Raw genomic sequence first — 24324 nt, 5'->3', positions numbered from 1 at the left:
AAAGTAGGACCTTCAGCTACTTTGGGAACACCACCCCCATGCCTGCCAGCACTCAACTGCCCAGGGTCAGAGCTGGGAGTCCAGATTTTAGGAATAGCTCTGCCACCAGCTCGCTGTAAGGCCTCAGCAAAGTTGTGCACATCTCCAAGTCTCCTTTTCTTTGCCTATACTCTCTGTATTGTAAGTTTGTTGTAAGGATCAAATGAGAGGCTCAGGGCCTGGCATGCAGATGCTGCTCAATTTATGGAGGCTTTCTGGGTTTTCCCAGGACAAACATTTCCCAGCCTCTTTCATTAACTGGCTGATTGAAAGTAAGTTTTTTCTTCTCATCTCCATCCCCATTGCCCTCCAACCTCACTGCCTTCTTCAGTGTTGAGCAGTCCTTTCTCAAGGATTCTGGGTTTTTGGATCACCAATGCCATAGTGGCCAGTGTTACAGTGGGGTTCCTGAGATAACCCACTCCATCGTGAGTAATGGTAGATTGGAATTCTAGGTTCTCCTATTCCATTGTGCTTCTTGTTATAGATTTTTCTGAAGTAGCCCGTTACATAGTAATCAATGCATGAGTGGAGTTCTTGGGATAGCCTACTCCACAGTCATCAGCATTAAGAGGGAGCTACTGAACTAACCTACTCTGTGGTGCAGAGCATTGTCAAGAGATTCGCTCACTCCATAATGATCAGTGCTGTGGGGTCCCTTGGATTTCTTACCCCATAGGGAAGATTACTGTCATGGGGTTCCTCAAATATTTCGCTATTGTGGTCAGCTATGAGGAGGTCTCATTCAATAGTGAAGGTATTACCAATGGGTTTCTGGGCTAGCCCATTCTCTTGGTGTTAAAGTGAGGTTGTTCTTAGCATTATGTGTAGGCTTCCAGGCTCTCTCAATTTATGGTGAAGAGTATCGTAGCGAGAGTCCTGGGGATACGGCACAACTCTACTGTGAGAAACTTTCCAATAAAGCCAAGTCATTTATGAGTCTTAAAGGAGTTTTTTTTAAGTTTCATTTTATTATTTATTTTGAAAGAGAGAGAAAGAGTGAGTGGGGAAGGGGTAGAGAGAGAGGGAGAGAGAGAGAGACTCCCAAGCAGGTACCATGTTGTCGGTGCAGAACCCAATGCAGGGTTCAAACCCATGAACTGTGAAGGCAGGACCTGAGATGAAATCAAGAGTTGGACACTTAATTGAGCCCCCCGGTGCCTCGGGTTTTTCATGGTTGTTGTTTGTTTTTGTTTCTGTTTTTTTATCACATCACTGTGTTTCCATTCTATTTCCCAAATCCCCTATGCTTAGGTAAATATGCAAAGACAAGGAGGCAGAGGAGCTAGCAAGTGCAAAGGACCTTTGTATAAAGAGCATAGACTTGGAACTAGGTGTGACTTGCCACATTTCAGCTCCTCCACTCACTGGCTGTGTGTCTCTGGGCAAGTTGCTCTAGCTTTCTGATCTGGGTTGCTGTAATCTATAAACCAGAAGATGACCACATCTATCTTAAAAGAATGTTGTGTAAGAGTAATAGGTGCTTAACAAGGATGATCCTTTTCTCTCTGGGTAATTCTCATTCTTGTTCCTCTTGGTGTCAAAGTGTCAAGACAAGATGCTTCAGCTTTGGAAACTTGTTCTCTTGTGTGGCCTGCTCACTGGAACCTCAGCGTCCCTTCTTGGAAATCTTGGCAATGACCTGAGTAATGTTGTGAACAAGCTGAAACCCGTTGTGGAGAAAGGACTTGAGACCGTTGACAACACTGAATGTGAGTAATCACAATGATTGGCCTAAATTCTATCCCTGCATTACCATAGCCTGCCACCAGGGGATGCTCTTTAGGAGTGGTTTGCTGAGAAAGGTGGCCATTCAGTTCCTGGTTCATTCACTTATTATTTTTCTAGGAACAAGCAATGCTCAAATAAATACCCTTTTACACATGACATCATGGCAAACCTTTCCTAATATCTCCATAGGATAAATTCCTAAAAGTGAGATTTCAAAAGTTCAAAAGGTATGCATATTTTAGAGCAGATTTTGGCAAATAATCCCTTACATTAACATTCCCTCCGTTAGTCTTGGGAGAGTGCCTTTTCCCCCCTCCCTTGACAGCACTGGAATGGGCAACTTAATGTTTTGCTAATCTCATAGACAAAAGATTATAACTCATTTCACTTTGCATTTCTCCAATTATTAAAGAATTCATTCATTTTTTTGGTATGTTATTAGCTATTTGCATGTTTTAGCATATTTTGTTCATATTCTTCTGCTAGGTTGTTCAGCTTACTAATTAGTTTGTATCAATTCGTTGGGAATTACCCACACCTAAGCCCTAAGCCATGGTAGCTTTTCTTTTAAGTTTATTTACTTATTTTAAGAGAGAGAGAGAGTACACACACACATACATTTCAGTGGGGAGGGAGGAGAGGATCAGAGAGAGAGGAGAGAGAGAATCTCAAGCAGGCTCCAGGCTAAGAGCACCTGCTAACAGCTGTAACGCGGGGCTTGATCCACAGACTGCAAGATCATGACCTGAGACAAAACCAAGAGTCACATGCTTAACTGACTGAGCCACCCAGGCACCCCTAAGCCTAGGTAGCTTTAAAGCTACCTACCTTCATATTTACTTAATTATGTCTCTTCTTATTCCGATTTCTTTTTGTTGTTGTTGTTTGTTTTGTAAATGTTTATTTATTTTCAGATGGAGAGGGAGAGGGGGAGCTGGGGAGGGCAGAGAGAAGGAGTGGGAGAGAGAGAGAATCCCAAGCAGGCTCTGTGCTGTCAGTGCAGCGCCCAACGTGGGGCTCGATCTCACAAATTGTGAGATCATCCCTGAGCCAAAATCAACAGTAGGATCCTTAACCAACTGAGGCACTCAGCACTCCTTTCCTAATGCCTTTAAATGCTTACTGCAAAGCTGTCATTCTCAAATTCCCATTTGGCACGTTTATGAATTGGAGCCACACTTTCCCCTTGATTCTGGATTTTCCATTTCTCAGTTCATTCTCTCATTTTGTTGGACCTAGCTTTTCAAAATTGTGTGACATCTTATTTAGAACAATAGACCACCCTCCACCCGCCTCAACTGGGAGATGATATACAATAAATATCAATTGCCTGGTTAATTGATTGATTGCTTTGGTTATGAATGATGAGTATATATTAGTATGAAGGCATCATGGAAGGAACAAAGGCTCCCCAGAAGCATGACTTCAGGCACATTTCTTAACCTTTTAATCCTTTATTTCCTCATCTGAAAATGCAGATAATAACAATATCTACCTCCTTTGGGTTGTTATGAGGAGTAAACAAAATAACATAAGCAAGAGTCTTCCCTAGTGCCTCGTACATGGTCACTGCTCCGTAAATGACACCTAACTCTCAATGGCAATTGTTTTTGTCAGCTTTCGTTCAGAAACTGAAGGCTGACTTAGGGGTGCTTCTGGAATCTAATGCTGAGGAACTGGAAGCTCTTTCTACCACCACTTCAATTAACGGGAATTTTGGGTGAGTTGATGCTTCAAAGTGGAGAGCTTGCTTCAAGAAAAGGGAACACACATCTCTGGGGAGGTGAATTTAAGATCAACAACAGAAAGGAGGGTAAACCTTATTCCTCCATTCAGAGCTGTGGCAGTCTGATGCCAGGGTCATCAGAGCTTGAGAAATTAGAAACAGGGCCATGGAGCCAATCCGGGCATCTCGTGGGTTGGGGCTTCCACATTCCGTAATTTCAGGATCCCGGTGAAGGTCCTCTTAATCCTCACCCCCACCTGCTTGCTGGTGCCTGAAGCCTCTCTTCCAAGGAGTAAGACTTTTCTTCTCCAAATACAGCTGAGGATAAAAGTCTGAATCCCCTCAAGAGAGAGAAAACTGGAATTCACACCACATAGCTGGCTCCACACATAGAGTTCTGGAGTCAAATGGTTATGGGTTCAAAATCTGATGCTGACACTTCTTCCTCCTGGGAATCTGTGAGGGGAATGACATCTGTCTCAGCCTCACTCTGCGATGCCATAACATGGAGGGGATCAAACTTCTGAACAGGGCTCCCGTGAAGGCCAAAGAAGGCAGGGGTGGTGAGGCCCAAACGCTTAGCATGGTGCTGGCGTCAGAGAAGCATGGCTGTCATGAGGAATAACAAAGGGAAATTGTGGTTTTTGCACAGCTTGAACATCCTTAACTACAGCATTCTGAATATCAAAACTGAACTGACTCCTGACGGCGAAGGTGTTACCATAAGGGTCCCTGTCACCGCTAATGTCACCTTGGCACTGTGAGTATGCATTCAAATCTGAGAGTGGGGAGTGGCAGTGCATGGCCAGTGGGTTTCCAAATTTTCCAGAATCAGGCACTTTGCTAGACTTCTATGTGGCCTTGGCCCTCAGTCTCCCAATCTGTAAATGAGGAAGACTTTCCAGCTCTAAAATCTCAACCCTTAAAGGGTTCTAATGAACTTTGGTCATAACCAAGTCTCTTTAAAAAAAAATTCCGACAACAACAAAAAGAAATTCCCAACAAATATTTCTGAAATCATAACATTTATCTAATTGAAAAATTTGAAAAATGGAGAAGACATGAGCATTCATGAGTCTTTGGCGAAATTCCCCCCAGCATGATTTGGTCTATTGAAATTCTCTTTGAATAGCAAGGACCATTGTGCCTAATGCATCTAGTCTTTCACAGTATATAATGAAAGGGATATGTGACAAATATAATTTTAAAGTATATTAATTACTTTAAGAAAGATAGACAGGAGAATGAGCATGTATGGAAGCAGATAAATTGAGGACATGAGGGCTCCATGATTCATTGGATTCATTCATGAGATCTTGGGACGGTTCTCTGGCCTGTCTGTACCAATGTTTCCCCATTTTGAAAATAGAGATAATAGGGGTTTTCCCTCATGGTATCTGTGTGATGATGACATGGGTTAATCCAGGCATTTTAGAAGTGTCTAGCATATCATTTGCCCTCGATAAATGTTAACTATTGTTTTTATTTTAATTATTACAGGGGTGCTGTATAAACCTGCCCTGGGAACCATAGCCCTGTGGCTAGGCGAAGAAGCCCCTAACGTACATATGTCAATCTCATAAGGAATGTAGATGACACTGACATCAGCGTAGACATCCTGAATAGGGCACGCCCACGGCGGAGGTAGCTTGGCAGGCCTTCTCGACTTCCGTTCACTGGGAATCTTGTTTCCTGCAGGCCTCTCACTGGCCAGAAGGTCAACCTGAAGGCTTCTTTGGACCTCCTGACTGACATCACACTTGAAACCGATGCCCAGACTGGCCTCCCCAAAGTGGTCGTTGGACAATGCCGCAGCGACTCAGACACCATCTCAATCACCTTGCTGGATGGGTAAGGCCCGTTCCACCTCTGCAGAGCTGGGCTCTCAGAGGACTTGAGGTCCCCTAGTTTCAGCCCTATTCCTGTACCCACGAGGTGGCACCACATGAAGAAAAGGGGTTTAGGCTCTGGAGTCAGACAGGCCTTGGTTCAAAGACCAGCTCTGCTCCCGCCTGGTAATGTCGTGACCAGCTTAGCCCCTCTGAGCCTCAGGTCTCCCTTCAGTGGGGGCGATAATCATGCCTACTCTCAGTTGCTGAGCTGGCCACACGGGAAGGCACAAGAGTTTGGGACCCAGCCTGACAACACTAAGCTCTCAGTAATCATAACACCCTCAAGGTCCATCCATGTTGCTACACATGGCCATGTTTCACTGTTTCTCATTGCCATGTAGTATTCCATGGTATAGATAAACCACATCTTCTTGATCCATTCGTCCATTGATGGACACTTAGGCTCTTTCCATGTTTTGGCTATTGTTGAGAGCGCTGCTATGAACATTGGGGTACATGTGCTCCTATGCATCAGCATTTCTGTATCCCTTGGGTAAATTGAACTCTGGAGAATTTCTGATGACAACACACAAGGACCCTGTTTTCCTGGAGTTTATTGTCCTGAGGGATAGGCAGACAGACAAGCATCCAGACCATCAGTAAAGAGCCCTCAAGGAAAATATTAGATTTTTGTAATGTCAAAGCACTCCCTTAGGCAAGCAGTCAGGGAGGGCTGCCTGAGGAGGTGTCCATCAAGCTGAGAGCTGAAGGCAGGAAGGAGCCAGCCTTAGCAAGACTCCCTGTTTAGGTGCCAGGAGTGGGGATGCTTGTGGTTTGCTCCTTCCCGTGTAACCAGCCTAGCATAGTGCCTGGCATGCAGGTGGTGATATGTAATATGTGCTGAATGAATGAATGAATGAGGTCTTAAGGTTATGAGGAGACTCTCACAGGTTGAGGTGAGCCTCTGGTCAGATGTGGGGTGCCCCTGAACAGGAGCTCTGTGGTTAGAAAGGTACCACAGTGGCTGGGGGTTCAAGGTGCTACTTCATCTGCGACGCCCTCCTCACCCTTCGCTGTGTGTGCCCACGTGACTGGGCTTTACAGTTGTCTCTCTTTTCCAGGCACAGCGCACTGACCAATAGGATCCTGAGCTACATGATGTACGACCTGAAAAGGACTTTGGCCTTCCTAATAGAGAAGGATGNTTCAAACCCTGGCTCTGCTCTTTAGCAACTGTGGGGCCTTGTTCAAGTGGCTCTGCCCCTCTGGGCCTCGGTTTCCTCCTGGGTGAACCGAGACCGCAAACACTGGAGGGTGATGAGTGGATTAAGAGGAAAAGCATAGAGCCTGATATGCAGGAGGCGCTGCTACTAAACACCTGTCCTTTTCTTTCCCTCCTCATGAAAAGCCATGGCTTCTCCTTCAGCCGGGAGGTGGGGGAGTGGCTTTCTCTGGTTTCTGGGGCTCCAGGCATGGCTGGGGTTGCTGGCGATGCTGGAGTAATAGAAGTGGGGTAGGCGAAGTTATCAGGGTTCTGGAGGGGGCCCTTCTATGGAAGCAGCCACAGGGCCAGTTCCTTGGATGATCACTGTACACTCTTGAACACACCATCCCATTGGATCCTCCCAACAACTCTGTGGGGCGGTACTATCATCATACCCATTGTACAGATGAACAAACTGAGGCTCAGAGAAGTGGACTGGCATGCCTGAGGTCCCATGGCCGCCACTGGGGTCTGCTTTCTATTGGAGACTGAGGCCTGCTATTTATTTGTTCCTTCAGATAAACTTTCAAAGGAGAGCAACCCGGAGGCTGCTGTCTGAGGAGGGAGATGAGGAGGGCGCAGTGCTGCCCAGCTAGCGTTAAGGGTGGCTCTGTTTTCCATACGGAGGGTGAGGCCCTCCACAAGCACCTGTGGTGAAGCCAAAGCAAGGCTTAGCTGCTGCTTCTTTTTTTTAATGTTTTATTTATTTCTGAGAGAGAGACACACACAGTGTGAGCAGGGGAAGGTCAGAGAGAGAGGGAGATACAGAATCTGAAACAGGCTCCAGTCTCTGAGCTGGCTCTCAGCACAGAGCCCAACACGGGGCTCGAACCACGAACCTGAACCGAAGTCGGATGTTCAAACACTGAGCCATCCAGGCGCCCCTAGGCTTCTNGTGAGAAACTGAGGCTCACAGAGGCAAAGTGACTCATGAAGGTCACATAGCAAGTGGCAAGTCTGGATTTGAACACGCGACTATGAGAGCCTTTGCTCACAGACGGGACATCCAGTGCCCAGGCACTCTGGCTGCGCCTTGTCCCCCAGTAGGCACCGCTTTCTTCTGCCCAGGACACGTGAGAGCCTCTCCAGGCTGCTCTTCCTCCTTACGTGCAGGCCTCAGTTTCCCCTTAGCCCTGCAGGGAGGAGGATGCCACCCATCCAAAGGGACTGCCTCATGGGGTCCAGTCACCTCAAGAGACTCTTGAGTCCTTGGCATGGCCTGGAGGGGCCTCAGGCCAGCTCTCCTGAGCGATCCTGTGAGGACCTCAGTTCAGTTGGTGCCAAGGGGCTGCTGGGCACAGGGCGAGGGCCAGGGAGTTAGGCACATCTGAGCTCAAGATGGCCCCTGCCCCTTTCTCGTTCTGAAATCTTGGGCAGTTTACTCGGCCTCTCATAACCTGGCATTTTCTACCTTGTCAAAGGGAATTAACAGTAAAACCTGGGTTGCTGGACTCGTGTCAGGGTGGGGAGTGTTTAACTAGGGCCTGACAGCTATAGTGTCCCTGCTACACTCTGAAATCCCTGTCATGACCATATTGACTGGTGTGTTTGCCAGAGACTACATTTCCCAGGCTCCCTTGCAGTAGCCATGTGACTAAGGTCTGGCCAACGGCCTATCAGCAAAAACTAGGTGTTTAAAAGAAAGGGGTTCCTGGCTGGCTCAGTCTGTAGAGCCTGGGACTCATGATCTTGGGGTTGTGAGTTCAAGTCCCACATTGGGCATTGAGCTTCTTTCAAAAGAGAGAGGTGTTCCCTACACCTTCTTCCTTCCAGCAAGTTAGAAATAGGAGGGACAGGAACAAGTGCCTGAGACCTGGAGGTGGAAGCTGTGGACTGAGCCGGCCGAGCTGCTCCAAAGGCCCTGACCACCCGCGTCTGGGTTCCACGGCAGTAAAAGAATGGGCTAGCTCATTTAAACCAGTGTGTTTGGGGGTCTCCTCTTCAGGGTTAGTTTGTCTCTTACTACCTGCCTCTTCTGCCGAAAACATGCTGCGTGACATTAGTCTGCTAACTTCTCTCTGAGCCCTGTTTTCTTATTTGCTCAGTGACCCCTCAAGCCGTGGAAGAGGGGTGAGTTTCCCTCTCTCACTCTTTTGTGACTGTCATTCTTCTAGCAAAAAAAAAGAAAAAAATATATATATATACAAAGAAGGTCTCAAAATTCAGGGCTTCTTTGGGCACTAACCAACCTGAGTCAGTGCCAAGCCTTTGTCCATGATGTTATGTCCCCCTGGGACACCATTCTTCTCCCTGTCCAGCTGGCTCATTCCTGCTCAGCCTTAACACTTTGCTCAGAGGCGCCTGGGTGGCTCAGTCGGTTAAGCATCTGAGTTCGGCTCAGGTCATGATCTCACAGTTTGTGAATTCGAGTCCCACTTCAGGAGCTCGTGCCCCACTTTAGGTAAAAAAAACATGAGCCCCACTTCAGGTGAGTCCTGCTTCTCTCTCNTGAGAGAGAGAGAAAGAAAGGAAGGAAGGAAGGAAGGAAGGAAGGAAGGAAGGAAGGAAGGAAGGAAGAGTGAGTGAGTCAACTCTGGTTAGTGTGATTTTTACTTTTCTTTTCTTTTTTATGTTTATTTTTGAGACAGGGAAGGGGCATAGAGAGGGGAACAAAAGATCTGAAGNGGGGGTGAGAGAAGGACTCGGGGGAGGGGCTTCTGACCCAGCCTGGGGCTGAGGGGCATCACATTTTAACAAAATGACTACTTTATGAAAAATAACTGCGTGTTCCAGAAAACATCAAACGTGAGAACAGTGGGTCTGCTCTATTTACTTATTAATTTTTTTTAATCTCACGGGGCACCTGCGTGACTCCTTGGTTAAGCGTCCGACTCTTGATTGTGGCTCAGGTCATGGTCTCACTGTTCACAAGTTCAAGCCATGCATCAGGCTCTGTGCTGACAGCAGGCAGCCTGCTTGGGACTCTCTCTCTCTCTCTCTCTTTTTCATAATAAATAAATAAACGTTGTTTTAATCTCCGGACTGACTGGCTGAGTAGAGGCAGCTGGACCCTCGCATCTGCGTGTGTCCACCTGTCCCAGTGTCACGGGTCCTGAGCGCCGGACAGACCTGCTCTACACTGTGAGATACATGAGAGAGGAGGCAAGTAACGTCTTCATCTTCATTTAAAATTTGTTTGGACCTCGCAGACCTCCTGGAAGGTTCTTGGGGCCCCCAGCCTATACTCTTCCTAGGTACTTGGAGTTCATGGAACATTTCTGGACAGGAGAGAGGTAATCCCGGCAATCAGTTTTGGGAAGTTTCCTCTAGCAGGTGATTAAGTCGTGTGGGTTGAAAGGAGACAAAGGCCATGTCTGCTCCAGGTCCCAGCCAGGGCAGGGGCTGTTGGGGTGGAGAGCTGGGCTGTGGACAGAGAGAACCGTCCTCAGCTTAGGAGGGAGAGAGTGTCGCAGGAAGGGGCAAGCCTCACCTTTGGTTCTGATTCTCTTTATCTCACATCCAAGGCCAGCACACCCATGACCTGTGAGATCAGGACCTGAACTGAGCTGACCTGAGCTGAAATCAAAAGTTGGACACTTAAGTGACTGAGCACCCCCCCTCCCCACCCTGTGCCTCAGATTTTCTTGGTTGTTTGCGTGTGTGTGTTTGTTTCAGTTTTATTACATCACTGTGTTTCCATTCTATTTCCCAAGTCCCTATGCTGGGTGGGCAGGGAGGGAGGAGGGGAGAAGGCAGGAGCAGTGGATAAAGGGGAGCTCTCCTGGCCAGACTTCAGGACTACCATTGTAGCTTGCCTCAGGCCACCTGTCTCCTCTAGGTTTCTCACCAAGATTGGGTCCTGGGCAAGAGCCAAGGGAGGAGATGGGATCCCCTTTAAGCAAGAAGAGGCAGTGTGTAGTCTCCCTGGAGGGCCGGGGATGACCTGACTCATTTGAGAGGCCTTTCGCTGGGAGTTCTCCATGGCTGCGATGAGAGCCAGGGAAGATGACCAGAAAAAGCCCTGGCCTTGGCATCCTGCAACCTGAGTTCAAGCCACAGTTCAGATACTAGCTCTGCAGGTGATCATCTACCAGACCCTTCCTCTCTCGGGGCCTCTCCTGTGCCATCTGTAAAATATCCACAGTCTCTGAAAGCCTTTCCCTCAACGATGAGTGTTGTGGACGTGGGACAGGACAAGACCAGAGCCCAGAGGGGCCTCTGGAAAAACCACGGTCACTACAGGCCTGTCTCACAGTGACATCTTTTCACGTCTCACTCTGCTGCCAGTTGCAGAGAGGCCCAGCGGTCCTTTCTGTAGGATGCACATGGCATCCTGCTGGGGATCCTGGCAAGGATGCTTAAACCCTGGAGAGTCCCTGGGGACCTCTCTGACCTCCATCTCGAGGGACAGTCATCATTCCAGTGAGTCGCACAATACTAGGCCGCTGACCAGCTATGAGCCTGTTAGGGCCCGGAGGCAATAGGTGAGCCCAGTGAGGCTGCCTGGGGCCCTGTGACCCTGCACCTTCACCTCCACTTGTCTGTCCTCTGCCTTCCTCTCCTGTGTAAGAAATTTGCTCCAAAGCCTCTTTTTCAGGCTTACGATACACTTCAGAATCTGACTGGAAAAAATAAAATTGAAGAGCAAACTAACACACATTTAGAATCCCGGGAGGTCAGAGTCCTGGCCTGAGAGGCCCTAGGATCCCTGGGATCTTCCTAATGGGTGGGGATGAGCAGGGACGGCAGCCCTCTTGGTCCCACATCGTTGAAGCGCTGACCCTTTCTTTGCATGAGATTCTCACTATAAGGCTGTATGTTTCAGGGAGCGGGGGGCCCCTGCCGCAGCTCTTTGGTGCAACAGTGATGGGCTCAGCCTTTGGAGTCAGGTAGACGTGAGTTCAAATCCTGCCTTTCCACAGACTCTCTGAACCTCAGTTTTGTCTTCTGCAAAATGGGAGTGAGAATAGCCCCTATCTTATAGAATAATCCTAAAAAAATTTCATGAAGAAAGCGTAAGTGCAGAGCCTGGGACAGCGTAGCAAGCTGCCTCCATTTGATACCAGTCTAAAAACAATGAGGTTGGGGCACCTGGGCGTCTCAGTCGGTTAAGCATCCAACTTTGGCTCAGGTCACTCATGATCTCACAATTCGTGAGTTCGAGCCCGCATCGGGCTCTGTGCTGACAGCTTGGAGCCTGGAGCCTGCTTCAGATCCTGTGTCTCCCTCTCTCTCTGCCCTTCCCCTGCTCATGCTTTGTCTCTCTATATATCAAAAACAAATAAATACAAAACAATTTTTAAAGCAACTTTAAAAAAAAAAGAAAAGAAAACTTCAAGGGGGTGGGAGAACCCACAGTCAAGCCCTCTGCATCACCTCTGGTCCCCACAGATAAGCCCCTGCAATCACAGGGGTGGAAACTGCATGAGCTTCAGCTCCCCCCTCCACCCCTCCACCAGCAGGAGTAGCAAGAACAGACTGGCTGGGGGGCACCTGGGTGGATCAGTCGGTTAAGAATACTTCGTCCCAGGTCATGATCTCACGGTTCGTGGGTTCAAGTCCGGCGTCAGGCTCTCTGCTGACAGCTAGCTCAGAGCCTGGAGCCTGTTTCAGATTCCGTATCTCCCTCTCTCTCTGACCCTCCCATGCCGACACCCTCTCTCTCTCTCTCTCTCTCTCTCTCTCAGAAATAAATAAAACACTTAAAAAAGAAAAAAAAACCGAACAGACTGGCCGGACATCTGGGTGATGGGGCTGTAGTCCCCAGAATCACCACAAGGTGGAGCCATGGCCCTGCTAATCCATGCTTCCTAAAAGCAGCATTTTTTTAAGTCAGTCACTGTACTGGGCACTGGGCTCTCGTGATCTTAATTTTCAAAGCTATCCCTTAAGATCAGTATCACTAACTCCATTTTACATATGGAGACATTGAGGCTCGGAGAAGCGGTATGACTAAATGTGAGGGCTGGGCACTCACAATTCTTGGGCTCAAATCCCTGTTCTTTAGCTCACCAGGATACTTAACCTGTCTGTGCCGCAGTTTCCCCATCTGAAAAATGGGGCTGATAATAGCAGTAACATTATGATAGTTAATAGACTTGAGCTATTTACTTTTATTCTATGCCCAGCCCTGTGCTCTGCACCTTACATGAATCATTTCATGTGGTCCTCACAGCCACCTTAGGAGGTGCCTGCTAATATCCCTGTTTTGCAGATGAGGAAACTGAGGCTCAGGGGGGCTGCTGCCTGTCCCATTTCCACACAGCTAGATGGAGGCAGAGTAAATTCAAACCTGGCAGAGAGCAGTAGGAGGTGTCCAAAGCCTCAGAGAAGAGAGATGGCCTCGGTTCTTGTCCTGGCCTACATCTGCCCTGAGTTCCCCCATGCTGCCCTGGCCTCAGTTTCCCCACTGGCGCCACAAGCAATGGGGATGCGTGAAGCCAACCCCCTCTGCCGTCCCTGGTTCTGTGACTCACAGTGTGGCAGCCAAGAGACCCACCCAGAGGTGCCAGAGCTGGGGCACAGGGAGCCCACAGTGAGAGGAGGGCCCAGGTCTCCGTGGGCCTCCTCACACCCTGTACGAAGCGACCCCAGAGCTCAAGGCTCTCGAGGCCTCCCTTCTGTCACACTGGCCCATGGCCTGAGGACACACTGACGGTGGGGGCTCACAAGGCCATTCTGGCCCAGTGACACATGTGACAGTATTCACTCTCTCAGCTGCCTTTTCCAGCACCATCTTTGTAAACAACTTGAGGGGCCCCGGGGGCCTGCAAGGGTGCTGCGTGCAGATGGAGAGACAAAGAAGGGAGAGGGGAGGGCGGTGGAGTGGCCTACGGCCCAGTCTCTGCTCTGCCCACGGCCCCACCTGGTGTCCTCCGTCCAGCAATAAACAAGCCTGGAGGGGCCTCCAGTTGCCAAAGGGGCCAGAACGGGAGGCTCTCGGGGACATTTATTCTTTCAGCAACAAATACAGTCGGGTCACATTTGATGTGAATCTGATTCATGTAAAGAAGGAATAATGTCCTGCAAAATACTAATGACGTTTCACCTTGTGAACAAAAAGTTAAAATTTTTTTTTTCATTGTTAAGAGCACACAACTGGGGTGCCTGGGTGGCTCAGTTGNGCCAAGCTTCCCAGGGCTGAGCTGAGCCTGTTGGCCTCCAACATGCACAGGAACCACCTGGGGCTCTGGGGACGCTTCGGGTCCTGGCGAGGTCGGTCTGGGCCTGAGATCGGCCTTCCCACAGGCTCCCGGCAGAGGCTCCCTCCCAGCAGGCTTGTGTTGGGCGCAGCAGCCCCCTCCCCACCTGGTTTCCATGGGTCACCCCGCAGCCCCGCCTCAACAGTGTCCTCAACAGTTTCAGCGTGGGGACACATGTGGACCCTGGTCAGCCTCATCCTACTTGGCCCCGACACAGACGCTCCTTCTTCCTCCTTGAAATGAAATGAATCCCCGACAGACCTGCCTTCCCGAGCTGACGTGTGTGTGTGTGTGCGCGCGCGCACGCAAGGAAGACCTGTTCAAAACTTACAAGGCTGAAAATGAGAAACGCCAGCTAAGTGAGCCAGTGAAGGCTGCCCGGATAGGGTGCCCTGAAGGATGAGGACGGGGAGATCTGTCAGGCTGTGACATCCCCAGGCCTGGCTCTGGGCCCTGGGAGGAGCTGGTGCGAAGCCGGTCCAGGAGGCCAGGGAGGAGGCCCTGGGGGTGATCCAGAAGAGACAGAGAGCCTGAGAACGGTGGTCAGTGGAGGTCCCGCCGGACCCAGGTCCTGTGAGGAAAGGCAGGCAGCTCGCTGGGTCCTCAGCCTTTCTCCTCCCCTTTTATGAGCAGCCTCCACCTAGTGCTCCAGGACCCTGCCTTCTTCTTTCACTTAATGCACCCCCAGTCCCTCCTTGCCAGGATCAGCACCCGGTTTTACAGAGGAGGTTCAAAGAACGGACTTGCCTTACCTAAAATCACACAGCTGGTAAGAAGCAGCGTGGGGCTAGAGAATCTCCACCCTTCCGCCAAGCAGGCATTGCAGACCTATCTTAACTGAGCACCTACTGTGTGCCAGGCCCTGTGCTGGGGGGCTTAAACCTCACCTAATCTTCACACCAGTGTCAGTAAATTGGCCTTCAGGTGATCTCTATTTGGCAAATGAGGATTGGAGGCTCAGAGAGGTGATGTAATTTGCCTAAGGTCACACAGCTAGGAAGTAGGAGGATTAGGACTTCATCTGAGGCCTGGTTAATTACTAAAAGCCCCTGCAAGACAAACAAACTCAAAGCTTGGGGATTATGCTAGTGTGTGTTTTCTGTCTTTTCTGTCTCCGCCTATACCATAATGTCTTATCATTTCGTATTTCAAGTCTCAAAATGCTCAGTTCAACCCAATTCTGTGTTTATGAAGGGCTTTCGTCAGGACGGGGCTGTGTCAGGGACAGCAGCGAAGCCACAGGAGGAAAATTCTGACCATTTGCAGGGCTTTTCAAAGCACAGAACATTTTCAAGTATGTCACCTGCTTTGGGGAGAGTGATTGCAAGTGGGGCCTGAGGGTAGACGCACCCACGACTGCTCTCTGGGGCGCAGGGCCTGGCGGGGGGCAGGGACAGAATCGAAGCTCCATACATATGGGATGAGTGCATGGATGAAGGGGTGGGAGGATGGACAGGAGAGGGAGTGACAGGATACTGGAATCTTCTCGCTGGACTCTGGGTCTCATCCCCTACATTTATCTACTCAGCCAGTTGGTCAGCCTGTCCGTTAACCTGTTGTTTGCACGTTAATGCACTATAATGTTTATGGGGACCCCCCGCAAGCCAGGTTGTAGGCTGACTGCTGGACACGCAAAGACGGAGCTCCAGTCCAATGAGCTTGCACACGTTCCTCCAGCGAACACACTTCAGGAGTGCCTCCTCTGACACCGACCTTGGGATGGGTGGTGCTAGGGAAGCAGAGATGAATCCGAGTGCTTCCCTCCCCCCATGGCTCCCACAGGCCAAGGGGGTGCCAGTTATCAGGGTATAAATGAGTGTGTAGTGTGAAGGGCTCAGAGCATGGACTCTGGGACCAGGCTACCTGGGCTCCGACCGCAAGTACTCACTGTGTGTGACCCTGAGCAATTCGCTTAGCTTCTCTGTCCTCAGTTTCCTCATCTATAAAATGGGAACAAAATAGCACCTGCCTCTGGTTGTTTGAGGGGAGTGAGTACACATGACTCTGCACTTTCCTACTACTTGTGAGCTCACTTACTGCCCTGGAGGGTGGCCCATCTCTGGGACAAGTTTGTCTTCGACCCCAGTACAAGGTGTGGCTCTCAGGAGGTGCCCAGTAAATGGTGATCAAATGGAAGAGTGGCCCCAGCTCAAAACAATTTACATTTGTTACACGAATGAACAAATGAGTGAGTGTGTGAATGAATGAGGAAAATGTTTGAGAGCTGAAAAAAACAAAACGCGTCATTTCTAAACTCAGGAAAAGAAAACAGCAATGTCAAGATCGCAACATGTGTAATTAAAGGTCTTCAGACTGTCACATCATGACAACTTTGCTCATTGTTATGTTTAGCAGTCTGAAAATGACAACACATTGGAAAACATTTGTTACATGGATCCTTCTTATTTGCCAAGAATTCCTGAGTGGGTAGTTCAAGTGCGGGGAACTGGGGCCTATTAGAAATTGGATGAATTATTCACACCTGACTGATTTCAAAGGAGAAAGTGACAATCCTTTCAGCCTCTTTATAGTAAAATAAAGGAATTTCACTCAGTGGATGAGAGCTGGGTGCACATCTCTGCATCCAGCATCGCCTAAGGAAGGGATGGAGAAGGGGTGCAAGGGGGCAGAGCTTCAGCCCAGCCCCCACCTCCTCACCCTTTTGCAGCCTCAGCCCTACCGCTCCCCCTCTCTGGTCTCAGTGAGCTGGATGACCTTTTAGGAACTTTCTTGCCAGGGAACTGAGCTGTGTTTGGAAAAAGATACCAGCTCAGAGGTGAAGGGCCGGGTCAGTGGGACCAGGAAGCTGCCACGGTGGGGATTAGCAGTCACATCAAGGTAGCATGGCCCAGGCTTGAGACAGCGGCTAATCCTTAATGCCTCGCTGGAGATTTTCAATGAGAAATTCATCCCACGACCCTCAAAGCTGGGGCCCTTGTCCCCGAAAGGCAAATACCTGCCACGCAAGGAGACTGCCTGTGCCCTGGAGAGGAGACAGCGGGGACAGAACATGCAAGAGCAGCTGTCACCATTTCTGTTTCCGGGATGGCGCAGATGAGCCAGCCTGGACCTCAGATGGCCTCTGAGGGCACCGACCTCCCCACCCACCATCAAAGGCCCTTCGCATGCCCCCTCACACCCAGTCCTGGGGGTTGAAGAATGCTTGCCTGGCTGGGAGGGGACACTGATGCAGCTCCCCAGCACTGAGCCAGCCCCGGACTGGCATCCTCTCAGTCAGATGTGGCACGTCGCAGCAGGCTGGAGAAACACCGAGCCCGGCATTAGCATCCAGAGCAGAGAAATGACAGACTCGGGAGGCCAGGGGTGCCCAAGGCCGCAGAGCTGGGGAGAGAAGCAGGCCTGGCCAGCTGAGCCCATGCTCGAGGCCACTCCACAGCCCGAGGGCCACCAGACAGGTCAGCAAGCAGGGGCCAGAGAGAGGAAGGAGAGATCGGTTGTGCTGTGACATGGGAGAGGCAGATACGCATGGAAAATATGAGGAAACAGAGCGCCATGGCTCTCCTTGGGGGAGCCACCGGTGGGCAAAGTCTTTGGCCTGTGTGTAGAAATAATAACAGCGGGGCGCCCGGGCGGCTCAGCCGGTGAAGTGTCCGACTTCAGCTCAGGTCACGATCTCGATGCTCGTGAGTTCGAGCCCCGCGTTGGGCTCTGTGCTTCAGATTCTGAGTCCACCCTCTCTCTCTGCCCCTCCCCCACTCATGCCCTGTCTCTGTCTCTCAAAAATAAATAAATGTTAAAAAAAAAATTTTTTTTAAAAGAATTCTACCTCCTGGAGCTTCCACTCTAGTGGGAGAATGAGAACCACACATCTTTCAAAAGCGCTTACGGGCTGTACACATGTCACCATGTCTGCTCTTCAGATGGGTCCTAGGATGTAGGCACACTTATTGTGCCCACTTTAGAGATGAGTAGGCTGAGTCTCTGAGGGGTGAGTTCACAGGGCTAGTAAATGGCAGAGGGAGGATTTAAACCCAGGCCTGTTGTGTCCCTTGTCACCTCCCCATTTCCCTGGGCTCCCACACGCTATAGGAGCTACATCGCCACTCGCTACTTTTATTGAGTAATAATAACGATGACGGTAACTGTGATCCATGGAGCAGCACCTCCGGCAGTAGCTGAGCTGGGCTCTCTACCGACATTTCCTCCTCTAGCCCCCTGCTAGCAGCTCTTCTGAGGTAGAGACCATTCTAATTCTCACTTTATGCTAAAAATAACAGAGGCTCAGAGGGGTTAGGGCACTTGTCGCCTGTCGCACAGTCAACAAAGGGAAAGACTGAGATACACACCCAAGGCCAACTCCAATGTAGATGCGCTCAGGCCAAGCTGGAGGGAACATTAGTGATCACGGAGGCTCCGCCTGCCCGTCCTGAAAGGTGGCAGACACATCGCTAACCAACCCTCCCCTCCAAGCCCAGGAGCTGCCTCAGAGGCCGTCGCACAGAACATTCCATCGAGCCCTGCCATCAGTCAGAGTCATGCGCAAGACCAGAGTTCTCAGAATTCCCTAAATTGACCTGGGAGGGGAAACTGAGGCCCAGTGAGGAAATGCACGTGCCTGGGGCCATATACCAGCAGCTAAGGGAGCCAGGGCTGGTGCGCACTGGTAGACTGGAGGCCCTGTCTAATTTCACCCCATAGTGGTAGGGCTGCGTGCAGATGGGAAGAATCAAGGTGGACAGGAGCAAAGTGACCGGAAACCAGCAATTTAACTGTAATCAGCATCGCCACTGCTGTTACCATGTGTCAAGGGCCTACCTTGCGCTAACCCTTCTGCATGGTTACCCTCATCCTCACAACACCCCTGGAGGGAAGTCTTGCTGTTAGCCCCATTTCACAGATGAGGAACCTGAGACTTTGAGAGATGACACCCCTTACCCAGGTCATTCAGACAGCAACAGGCAGAGACAGGATTCGAAGCCAGGCCTGCCCAAGCCCCAAGCCAGGCTCTGACCACAACCCTCAGAGCCCCCTCGGCACACTTTTGATTTCCATTTTGGCCCTGAGAACCAGGCACAGGGGTGTTTATCCCATTTTACAGATGAGGCAACTGAGGCCTGAGGTCATTACAACACATTTGGCCTTCTAGGCTGTGTTCCTGGGGAGGGAAAAACTCTCTTCAGGGATTTCAGCACTGCCCTCAGCTCTGTGCCCCATGATGGAGCAAGAGGGCCCAGATGTTTGCGGAACTAGGTGCCAGGCCAGGGAGGGGGGTCTGGCGCCTGGTCCAAGGCCACCCAGCACGGCTCTCTTGGATGGGTTCTCCAGGTCCCCGCCCCAGGCGTGGGGACCCGGGCTGCTACCTCCTCCCTGCTCTGTGCTCTGATGGTGGGACCACGGTCAGCCGAGGAGAGCTAGCTCCGCAGCCTATCCCACCCTCTCCCGGCTGCCGGGTCCTCCCTGAGCGGCCAGTGGGGGGGCAGAGGAGACACACACAGGGTGCTCCTGAGCCCTCTGCCAGGGCTCCCCAGCCTGACGCCAAGTGGCACCCACTGGCGTTTCCTGGGCCTGTTCCGGGTTGACACGGGCCCAGTGCACCAGGCGTTACAACCAACTCAAACAGCAGAGGCTGAGGGATAAACAGGATATTCAAGCTCCAGGACTCTCCTGCCTCGCCAGCTGGCCTCAGCCTCAGTGTGACCGGGGTGGGCAGGGGGGGCGGACTTCCCTGGGGCCCCAGATGACCGGTTCCTGTGTGTGTTTGTAAGGCCGGGGCAAGCCATCTCCTTTCTCTGAACCTCAGTTTCCTCAACTGGTAACGGGGGCCTCACATCCTCCTCACAGGGTGGTCGTGAGGACTAGCTGGGGAAAGTGCCCCCAAAGCACCAGGCACGCGGCAGCTGCCCGACGCTCCCCTGCCCCTACTGGGTGCGGGAGTGGGCAGGGCGGGCACGTCTGGCAGAAGAGCGCGACTCGCTGCTTCCCCCAAGAGGCCGCGCCTGGAACAGCGGCTCTCAAGGGGCCAGAACGCAGACTTGGGGTTATTACCTCCCAGCCCTGCCCTCTCCTGTCCCCAGCGTGGCTTTGAGCAAGTTGTCCTTCCCGCCTGAGCCCCACACTCCTCATCCAAGCAACAGGGCAGTAACACGCCCTGCAAGCCTGCTGAGGGGATGAAACAAGATAAAGTAGAAGCAGTTGGTACAAAGTAGGAGCCAAATAATGGCAGCTGTTACTGCCCGGTCATCTGCTGGTGTGGGCCTCAGCTTCTGCAAGATAGACTGCACTGTAGGGTGCTGTGCACATGAGCTACAGGGCTGTAAGGGTCATGTCTAGCTGAGCTGGGACTCCAGAGATTGGGGTGGGGTCACAGGTAAGTCACAGGAATCAAGGTACAAGGCACCTCTGAGTCATCCAGTCTAGGTGTTTCCGTTTCCGGTCAACCACCCCCACCCCAAGGTAGCCTGGACAGGGACGCCCTTGGGGGGGTCCCAGAGCCCCTGACCCAAATTAGCTCGGGATGGGACTCAAGTGCCTATATGTTAAACATGCTTCCTAAGTAATTTTGTTTAATCTTTTTTTTTAAATGTTTATTTATTTATTTTGAGAGGGGGGGGAAAGCATGAATGGGGGAAGGGCAGAGACAGAGAGTGAGCAAGAGAGAATCTCAAGCAGGCTCCATACTGTCTGCATAGAGCCTGACATGAGGCTTGAACCCATGCACCATGAGATCATGACCTGAGCCAAAATTAATAATTGGACGCTTAACCGACTGAACCACCCAGGCATCCCTAATCTTTCCTTTTTTTAAGGCTATTGCCCAAAGTAGAAAATTCCAACAAAACTGAAAGCTATACAAGAAAACAGGAAGATAAGAGGGCTCCATGGTCACTGTATAGCCTTGGACAAGTCCTTCTCCTTTACTGGGCCACAGGCTCCCCAGACTTCCCAGCAAGGAGGTTAAACTGATGCACTCTCAGCTCCCCCTGGTTTCAGGGTCTGCAATGTTTTAAGTGTAGAGGTTGACCCTCTAGTAGCCATCAGAAGGGAGGAGGCCAACGTGCGTCTACAGAGGCGTGAGTCAGAACTGCTGTGGATTTGAATGGCTCGAATTCCACTCACAAAGGCTTAAGTAAAAAAAAAAGAGAGAGAGAAGAAGGAGGAGGAGGAGGAGATGAAATTTACTTGAATTGAAAAGTCCAGAGATATTTATGACTTCAGGCACTGTTGGATCTAGGCACTCAAATGACAAATTTTCTCATTTCCTTAATATTGGCTTCATTCTCCAGTGGTCATATCCATGACCATAATCATATCCAAAGTCTTTATTTATTTTCATTTTTTTAACTCTTTTTTTTTTTTTACTTATTTTTGAGAGAGCACAAGCAGGGGAGAAGCAGAGAGAGAGAGAGAGAGAGGGAGGGAGACACAGAATCTGAAGCAGGCTCCAGTCTCCGAGCTGTCAGCACAGAGCCTGACACGGGGCCTGAACCACGAACCGTGAGATCATGACCTGAGCCGAAGCTGGATGCTTAACAGACTAAGCCACCCAGGCGCCCCTGTATCTAAAGTCTTTAAAGAAAAAAACAAAACAAAACAGACCCAGGCAGTCTGTGGAGACCCACCCCCCCTTTGTGGGTGGTCAGCTGTTTTCATTGAGAATGGCGGTACCATGATCTCTAGGCCTCTGTAAGCTCTCCTCACTGTGGGCAGGGAAACACATCTGTTTTCTTCAGAGGAGTCTAGCTTGTGCCATCTCGTTCTTGCACGTGCACACCCACATCCGTGTGTGTGCGTGTGCGTGTGCACACACACGTATAGAAATGTGCTTGTTCAAGAGTCCCACACCACTGTTGGGAGTAGGATCTGGGGAGCCCCAGGAAGAAGAGGGCCCAGGTTTCCCCCCACACCAGATTTGGGGGATGCCCCAAATACTAGAGCAGATGGGGGCCCTTGAGTGTGTGGCGAGATCCTGTCCTCATGTAAGCAGGGCCAGTGAGGCCGCAGAGAAGAGAATGACCTGGAGAACACGGCTCCTTAGGAAGCAGGACCTTCAAGCTGCACAGGGCCCACCACTCACTGGCCTGTCTCATGCCGCCCCAGGGACAGGAGCTTCTAGTCAACATCACCTCAGAGCTCAGCTGTGAGAGGCAGTTATGCCAGGGGGAGAGAGCTATGCTGGCTTTGTCCTGATGTGCTCTGTGCTGAGGAATGGAGCCACAGCAGCCATGGTGGCTCCAGACACCCAGAGCAGGGCCAGGCTGGGGTCTCAGAGGGGGGAGCAGGTGAGAAAAAGAAAGAGGCAGGAGGCCACATGCCCAGGAAGGCAGCCGGACCCAGGCAGAAAGGGAATGTGAGGGGAAGAACCGCGAAAAGATACAACATCACTCTTTAAAACACGAGGTCAGGGAGATCTGAAATCACAGCTCCAGCCACATAAAGCCACACAGGACCTCAGTAATCGCCACGTCCAATTTCTGGGCGTCTCTGCTGATAGGGACCTCACCACCTGCCCAGGCAGTGGCTGGCTTTACAGGGTGCTCCAGGGAGAGGCTTGGGACATTCTAAGGACAGGTCAGTGTCTTAGGGACCCAGGCAAGAGGAAGACCCAGAGCACAGAACAGTAACAACTTGCGGGGATCAAGAAACAAGTTAAAACAAAAAAAAACAACCCGGTTGTGATGATTTGTTGTGAAACAAGGCAGCAAGAAGCTGAGGGTGGGAGCAGCTGGCCTGCCTCGGCTGGACAGTCAGGGAGGTTCTGGGGAGGTGGTATCAAGGGCTGGGGACAACTGGGGATGAGGGTTCTAGGCCGAGAGCACAGCCAATACAAGGGACGAAGGCAAGAAAGAGGTTGGCATCTTTCTGAAACAGAAGGAAGGCCAGTAGGGGCTGGGGAGAGAGAGGTAGCAGATGATTCTGGAAAGCAGAGCACAGAGGACACAGGCTCTGAGAGCCATGCCGAGGACTCTGAGGGTAGGCTGAGTGACACCCCTCGGGCCGCTGTGTTAAGAGTAGAGCGAATGGGGGCAAGTGGGCCGAGGGAGACCAGAGATGAAGCTGGTGGTGCATATCTCCTACCACTGGCTGTGCAGCCTCAGACGAGATGCTTAACTTTTCCGGGCCTCACTGGTGCCCACGTATGTGGAGGTAATGTGGGGACAAATTTTGTTCACCTCAAGGAGGAGCTCCCGACCAGCTAGATGGAATAGGCAGGCTCTGGGGAATAGTAAGTCCTCCTTCAGCACAAACATTCCCACTGAGGCTGGCTCCACCCTGCGAGATGCTGTGAGGAGCATTCAGACCTCAGAGGAGGGTTGGGGACAATGACCTCCCCGGTGGCTGACCCTGACTCTCTGTGAGCCACAATTCTAGCCCCACCTCTGGACCTGCTGGGTGACCTCAAATAGATTACTTCCCCTCTCCGTGCCTCAGGTCCCAAGTGAGGACAGAATTCGCTGGATGATCACTCTTTGTCCCCCCACCAGAATATTCTCCTGTTCATCCATTCTCTCTTTACTCCAACCCTCCCCACACACAGTGGCCACCATCTTGGCAGCTGGATTCTCCATGAGAAGCTGGTCTTAGTCTTGGCAGGAAGTCCTCTGCATGTCCATCCACTTCGGTTCAAGCATCCTGGGTGACCTTTGGGTTGGAAATCTCTCTGCTCATCCTGGACAGGGGTTATTTTCTTTGGAATCACTCTGGATGGCCCTGGAACCAGAGCTTGCTTCTGTGCACAGCCTCGCATCCTGTCACCACTATATAAAGGCCACGAGCCCCTAGCAGAACCCCAGGAGACTGTGCAGAGGAGCAAGGATTTGCGAACATTCTCCTCCAAACCTGTGAGTGGTGGGCTTTCCCCCTGATGGCACCCACATGGTGATCTTCAGAATGTTTGGGGGGCAAGAGGCAGAAGGATGGGGCCACTTAGATTAACTAATATTTTCAGTGTAGCATATTAAGAGTTAGATTATGTTAGGAGAAGTGTAAAACCGATGAGCAATGCAGAGTCATGACATGGTGCCCATTTATTTGTTCGTACCTATTTAGTTATCATACCATACTAGGTCTGGGCTTTTTACCAGGGGCTGAGGAGTCAATAGTAAAGTAAGATGTAGCCCCTCCCCTAAGGAGTTCAGAGTCTGGTGAAAAGGCAGACAAGTCATCACTAACTGGCATTCATAACTCTGATCAGATGATAAAGATAGCAAGATGGTGTGTGTGTGGGGGGGTGCCCTATAACCTTGACTCTGGGAAGGGGCCAGAGTGGGCTTCACAGAGGGCATGATGTCTTACTGAAGCTGGAGAGTCAGTAGGAAATGACTTAGGTAAAATTGCAAAGACAAGGAGGCAGAGGAGCTAGCAAGTGCAAAGGACCTTTGTATAAAGAGCATAGACTTGGAACTAGGTGTGACTTGCCACATTTCAGCTCCTCCACTCACTGGCTGTGTGTCTCTGGGCAAGTTGCTCTAGCTTTCTGATCTGGGTTGCTGTAATCTATAAACCAGAAGATGACCACATCTATCTTAAAAGAATGTTGTGTAAGAGTAATAGGTGCTTAACAAGGATGATCCTTTTCTCTCTGGGTAATTCTCATTCTTGTTCCTCTTGGTGTCAAAGTGTCAAGACAAG

General features: G+C 50.7%; 1 protein-coding gene across 1 annotated transcript; it reads left to right on the top strand.

Annotated features, from left to right (window-relative positions):
* Positions 1–1597: 1597 nt before the first annotated feature.
* On the top strand, positions 1598–6558 carry LOC144235769 (BPI fold-containing family A member 2-like). The gene is made up of 5 exons (XM_077769376.1): positions 1598–1751; positions 3388–3490; positions 4149–4256; positions 5195–5347; positions 6450–6558. Exons 1-5 carry the CDS (start codon positions 1598–1600, stop codon positions 6556–6558), a joined length of 627 nt encoding a protein of 208 aa, XP_077625502.1.
* Positions 6559–24324: the final 17766 nt, after the last annotated feature.

This window comes from Crocuta crocuta, unplaced genomic scaffold, assembly GCF_008692635.1.
Source record: "Crocuta crocuta isolate KB4526 unplaced genomic scaffold, BGI_CrCroc_1.0 scaffold445, whole genome shotgun sequence".
In the NCBI taxonomy this organism is placed as follows: Eukaryota; Metazoa; Chordata; class Mammalia; order Carnivora; family Hyaenidae; genus Crocuta; species Crocuta crocuta.
The sequence above is the reverse complement of the archived record's forward strand: the minus strand, read 5'-3'. Positions and strand labels throughout refer to the sequence as shown.